This window comes from Leptonychotes weddellii, unplaced genomic scaffold, assembly GCF_054177405.1.
Source record: "Leptonychotes weddellii isolate Sample4059 unplaced genomic scaffold, ASM5417740v2 HiC_scaffold_2584, whole genome shotgun sequence".
In the NCBI taxonomy this organism is placed as follows: Eukaryota; Metazoa; Chordata; class Mammalia; order Carnivora; family Phocidae; genus Leptonychotes; species Leptonychotes weddellii.
The window spans coordinates 7,109-13,304 of NW_027850371.1; the positions used below are offsets into that span (position 1 = coordinate 7,109).

General features: G+C 51.2%; 1 protein-coding gene across 1 annotated transcript; it reads left to right on the top strand.

The window, feature by feature from the left end:
• Positions 1-2,661: 2,661 nt before the first annotated feature.
• LRRC55 (leucine rich repeat containing 55) lies at positions 2,662-5,696 on the top strand. The gene is made up of 2 exons (XM_081810435.1): positions 2,662-3,082; positions 3,992-5,696. Exon 2 carries the CDS (start codon positions 4,863-4,865, stop codon positions 5,694-5,696), a length of 834 nt encoding a protein of 277 aa, XP_081666561.1. The 5' UTR covers positions 2,662-3,082; positions 3,992-4,862.
• The last annotated feature ends 500 nt before the right edge of the window (positions 5,697-6,196 follow it).

The following is a 6,196-nucleotide window of genomic DNA, read 5'->3' on the forward strand; positions in this document are numbered from 1 at the left end:
TTTGGGGGCGCCTGGGTGGCTCAGATGGTTAAGCGTCTGCCTTCGGCTCAGGTCATGATCCCAGGGTCCTGGGATCGAGTCCCGCATCGGGCTCCCTGCTAGGAAGGGAGCCTGCTTCTCCCTCTGCCTCTGCCTCTGCCTCTCTCTCATGAATAAATAAATAAAACATTTAAAATAATAATAATAATAATAATGTTTCATTTTGTTTAACTCAATATTTCTTTTTTTTTACGATTTTATTTATTTATTTGACAGAGATAGAGAGAGCCCAAGTAGGCAGAGCGGCAGGCAGAGGGAGAGGGAGAAGCGGGCTCCCCACTGAGCAGAGAGCCTGATGCGGGGCTCGATCCCAGGACCCTGGGATCATGACCCGAGCTGAAAGCAGACGCTTAACCTACTGAGCCACCCAGGTGCCCCATAACTCAATATTTCTCAAATTATTTGAGAACAAACATTTTTCTTATGGCACACAGTGTACCATGAGACACCAGTTTGGGAAACAGTGCTTTAATACTTAACTTACAGAATGATTCTGAGTAAAAGATCATTTAAAAGATTTCTGCCCCATTTATCCTTACTTTTTTTTTTTTACAGAAGACATTATATACTATGGTCTTATATGCAGTGGTCGGTGGGGGTTTTCTGAAGGTTTTGAGGCTTATCCTGCCCCAGAATACATTCAAATCACGTGCAAGTGGGATATTTTCCTTTATTTTCCCACTTCTGCGCAATTTGTTGTCCCTTCTGCATAATGATTTCAGTAATTTTATACTCTGTCTTGTATTTTATTTTATTTGTTCATTTAACAAACACATCTGTAGTGCTCACTGTGTCTAAGTACTTTATTAATAACAACTCATATAACCTAAAATAACTCCATGAGTTAGATACCATCATCATTATCCCAATTGTACAGGCCAGAAAACTGTAGTTTCAAATGGTAACAAGGCGTTCTTGCCTAGATCTGATTTTTTAAGAAAACTGTCACAAGTAGTTTCCTTTACTCATATTATTGGTCTTATGGTAAACATAAATTTCATATTATGTAAAGGAAGAAAACTTCCATTCTCTGTCACTTGTTTTTTAATGTGTCTTTAGTCAACATTAAATATTGAAATGTTCTATTGAAGTATGTTTTCTATCATTTTTCAGTGAATGTTAATAACGTATCATGCTAGCTTTCTTTACTGAGGCCCAATAGTCCTTGTTTATGGTGGATTACTTGTTCCCATGTGTTGCTTTGTTTTGTGCATTAACATTAACATTTTATTTCTAAGCTCATAAATGAGTTGAAGAACCATTCAATTCTGTAAGGGAGGGGGAGATACAAATCATATTTACCTCAGCCAATTCAATATATCAATATTAATGAAGTAGTTACCATGTTACTCTGTACCAGACACTGTAGAACATGAAAGATTCAAAATGAGCATAATATGAGGACAATGCTTAGCAGCAGAACTTCTAAGACCATAAAGGAAAAAGAATCGTGTTAGAGAAGACAATAATTTTGAGGACTTTATATGTGCCTGGAATCCGTACAACTTAACAGGTGTTTTCTGCTCCTCGATTTTGGTTTTCCCCAAAGACTTAAGATATTACTTCAACAGAAGAGGTCCCAGATAAACTAGGTGAACACACAGGACTAACATGACCTCTGTAAGGGCGAAGTCTTCATCCATCTTACTGGTAGCTATATGCTTATCGTGTAGCCAAGCACCAGACTCACAGTGAGTGCTCAATAAGCAACTTTATTAAAATGAAGAAATGAGCCAGCTCTTTGACCAAACCAACTCATCAAGCTGGTTTTTCAAAGGCAGGGTGGCTAGAAATTTGTTCGATGGGTCACCAAGAAAGGAAATGTTGCAAAGACTTTATCTTCAGGTGAGGTCAGTCTGTGGGGGGAGGGACAGGGAGCTTGGAGAAATGGAAACAGGATGGCAGACAGAGTCCTTGGGACCTGGAGAAAGAGATCAAGCCTACAAGGTTTTCTGGAAGCTTCCACTCTCCTAGAAATAGAGCTGACCTGTACCCCACCTGGACCTGCACTTGGCCCTTTGCATCCCAAAACTCTCCAAGCTTGTGGGGTCAGGACTTAGGGACAATTAAGGAACACAGAAAGGTCTCACCTTCCATAATTGTCCCTGACAAGCCCTGAGCCAGTCCAGCCACCTGGTACCTGGTGACCAAAATACATTCAGACCCAGGGAAACAGATGCTACATGTGGACTGAATACATATATCCCGTCAAGTGAGCAAACTTGTCACAAGCACTTCTCCTCTTTCCTTCCACCTTTTTTCATGTCTTCATTGCCTTCCCTAATTTCTCCCCCTGCCCCTCGAGAAGTTCCTTTCCCCTTTCCAAACCATCTCTATTTTCCCTTCTGGGCCCTCCTCCATCTCAGTTTCCAGATCCTTGCTTTGCCCCCACTCCAACCTCTCCCACTGGGCCCTTTTGCCCTCTCCCCCTGCCAGACCCTCTGCCTTCACCCCTGCCTGCCCCCTGCCCCCTCCCCCTGAGCCCCCCTTGCCCTATCACTAGGACCCCCGCAGGTGGCTGTGGATTCTGCAACTGCTTCCTTCTCGTCTCTCTCATCTTGGTGGGGTCCATAGCCAGCTCTCCTGTTGCTCAGAGATGTGGAGGCAGTTGCTAAGAGACAGTGAAACGTCAGTACCTGGCCCTCGAGGAAAAAAAGGGAGCGAAAAAGGGAGAGAGGAGGGGGAGAGAGGAAAGGAAGGCGGAGGGAGGGGAAGACCTGGCGGAAGCCACAAACCCCAGCAGCCTCGGCACCGGCTGAGTTTCGGGAAGAAGCATTCGGATTCTGTGAACTTTCTTCTAAGCATCCTCTCTCTGATTCCCTTTTTTGAGTAAAAGAAGGGGAACCGGCCAGTCCCTGGGAGCACAGGACAGGAAACCACAGAGGATGCTGCCCTGGGATCCAGGAGCCATGGAGGAGGAGAGGCCGGGGGAGGGGAAGTGCCGGCGAGGCAATCTGTTCTCCTGAAGCAGCAAGCGGGATTCCAGGATGAGGGAGGGAGACCCTTGTCTGCTGCAGATTGATGGCTGTGTCCTTGGAACAGAGTAAGTGGGCTCCTGAGGGCCTGTGGGAGTGCAAGGCGAGACCCTGGGGTTCAGAAAAATGGGTCTGGATAAAGGAGCTGGGTGATTTCCCAGTGGGCGGGATTGAGGCTGGAAATGCTGGGAAGAGAGGCAGTGCTAGACCAAGGGGGTGAGGGAGGACAAGTGAGGACAACCAGGGGCCACAGAGGATGCGGGGGCCACAAGGGATGCGGGTGAACGGCGGGGCTGAGACACTGGTGTGTCATCGTGTGGTCTCTCTGCCTGACCAAATGTGGGCGTGGGCTCACACTGGGGGGCAGAGTGGGGCGCTTGTAGAAAGGGAGCTAGGATTAGGGGTGTGCATGGGGGGAAGGGGGGAAAGACTGGAAAGGGGGCTCTGCAGGAGGGCGTGTACAGAAGAAAGCTGGACAGAAAATTGGGAGGTGTGAGTGCAGGGCAGGGCAAAATGTGGGAGATCACAGGAGAACAATGTGTGCATTTGTGCGTGTGTGTGCGTGCGTGCGTGTGTGTGTGTGTGTGTGTGTGTGTGTGAAAGAGAGAGACGAGGGAGAGGGCGAGGAAGGGAGAGGGGAGTGCTAACCTTGTCTGAAAGGGGTATGCGAACGACCAGCACCAGCGTGTGTGTGCATGTTCTCTTAGAGAGTTGTTCAAGGGTGGGGTGTTTGGTGTTGAGGGGCGAGGCTAGGAGGAGAAGCAAATGCATCTCACCCAGGACAGAACCCCGGAGGAGGACGGGCGACCACAACGTGAGGGTGGGGTCCAAGCCCACTGCTGCCCACACCTGACCCACAGTTCACAGAGAACTCTGTGGCTAGTGGCAGAGAAGAAGGGGGGCAGGGAATCTAGGAGGGGACAAGGGGGTGGAGAGGGCATTGGAGATCTCTGCCTGAGTGCTTTCCTTGTTGACAGAGGGAATTCTGCCCCCGCCTGCTGAACACAGAGCTGGGCTGGGAGAGAGGCACTGGCTCAGGAGAAGTCGCCAAAGCTGTCCTAGTTGACCCCCATCCTTCACCTCCAGGACACATGGCTCTTTCCAGCCTTGGCAGGCAACAGTGGGTGTCACTCGGGGTCCTCCCCAACCTGGGGAAAGAAGAGCCTTCTTGGGGATTTCAGTAGATGCTGAGGCTGAGGACTCGGGCTTTCAGGAGACCCATGGAGACCCACTCCCCGCCAGGCTCCCTTCCCAAAACACCCACCCCAGGACCCCCTTGGACTCGAGCCCCCTGGGCCATCAGGAGGAATGGCTTCTGAGACCTCCAATGCTGGAGACCCAGATGCAGCCCTGGCCTCCTAATTGGTCCCCGATGTGGGACAGGGCTCAGGGTTTTTAGACTTACCAGAACCTTTCATGTCCTCCCCCCTGTCCCCGACCCACCACCAGCACTCCAACATGATACAGAGAGGAAGCACCCAGCAGTCATGGGTGAGAGGAGCACAGATCTCCAGGGACCCTTATATGACCTGCTAGCAGCTGGTCCAGCCCCATCCTCAGCTCCTTCCTCTCCCAAGTTTTGATCATCTTCTCAGACCCTGAGGGGGTTTAGATTTATTGTCCCCTGCGCTCCAAAGGGGGCTTCCTGGGGATCTCACCTAAGGAGCCCTCTGGTGCTTAGAGGCTCTGGGGAAAGGCTTGAGCCATGATACCACGTGCCCAGAAGCCCCACCTTCCAGGACTCTGGCCCTGAAGTAGCTGTCCTTCTGAGCCACTGACTCTTGATTCATGGACCTAGCCTCAGCTCCAGTGGGTTCCCTACAGTACTGTTGTTGCTAGCTGTCCAAGATGGGTGACACCTGGTCCCAGCTGCCCTGGCCTGGGCCCCCCCACCCAGCCATGCTGCTGGTCTGCCTCCTCTTGGCAGCCGGGGTGATGCGCTCGGACGCCGGCACCAGCTGCCCCGTGCTTTGTACGTGCCATAACCAGGTGGTGGACTGCAGCAGCCAGAGGCTCTTCTCCGTGCCCCCCGACCTGCCAATGGACACCCGAAACCTCAGCCTGGCTCACAACAGAATCACAGCCGTGCCGCCCGGCTACCTCACGTGCTACATGGAGCTCCGCGTGCTGGATCTGCGCAACAACTCCTTGATGGAGCTGCCCCCGGGCCTCTTTCTCCACGCCAAGCGCTTGGCACACCTGGATCTGAGCTACAACAACCTCAGCCACGTGCCAGCCGATATGTTCCAGCAAGCCCACGGCCTGGTGCACATCGACCTGAGCCATAACCCGTGGCTGCGCAGGGTGCATCCCCAGGCCTTCCAGGGCCTGGTGCAGCTCCGAGACCTGGACCTCAGCTACGGGGGCCTGGCCTTCCTCAGCCTCGAGGCCCTCGAGGGCCTGCCGGGGCTGGTGACCCTGCAAATCGGCGGCAACCCCTGGGTGTGCGGCTGCACCATGGAGCCGCTGCTGAAGTGGCTGCGGAACCGGATCCAGCGCTGCACGGCGGGTAAGGCAGGTGGCCAGGACTGGGCAGCCGTGGGGACAGAGGGTCTTGCCTCACTGCAAGCAAAGTCTCCAAAAAACAGGGAGGGACTGAGAGCTCGTGGCAGCCGGCGCGTGCCCCGGTCTGTGCTGGCCGCTGGGTGCCCAGCCCTTTCACTCCACCAGTATTATCCCTGAGGCGCTTGCCGTGCATATTGGGCGGCAATATCCATTAATGAATGTTAATGAGACACACCCAGCCCTTGCCTCTGTGGCACTTATGACCTAAAGAGGCAGACAGATAGTAAACAAGAGTAGCTAATAATACAGTGTGTGCTGAGCTTTCACCCTGACCTAAGAACTTGGCACGTGCCAAGTGGCTACCCCACTATTATGACCCCCATTTTGCAGGGGAAGAAACTGAGATCTAGAACAATGAAAAGACTTGCCCAGAGTCACTCATTTAGAAAGTAGCAGGGCCGTGGATAAAACCCAAGTTTATTTGACTTGTAAGCCCCATTCTTCTCTACTCTACGCTCTGCTTTTTAAGTGTTCTAAGTGCTGGGAAAACTCAAAGAAATAGAAATGGCTAACACCCTTTATTTTAGTACTTACTATCTGCTTTATTCTAAGCATATTTCATATTTAACTCATCTCATCCTCATAAGAACCATGATGAGACACACACACACACACAC

What these genes read in the sequence shown, in the direction of transcription:
- LRRC55 (XM_081810435.1), top strand. Translation starts at nt 4,863, where the DNA reads ATGGGTGACACCTGGTCCCAGCTGCCCTGGCCTGGGCCCCCCCACCCA.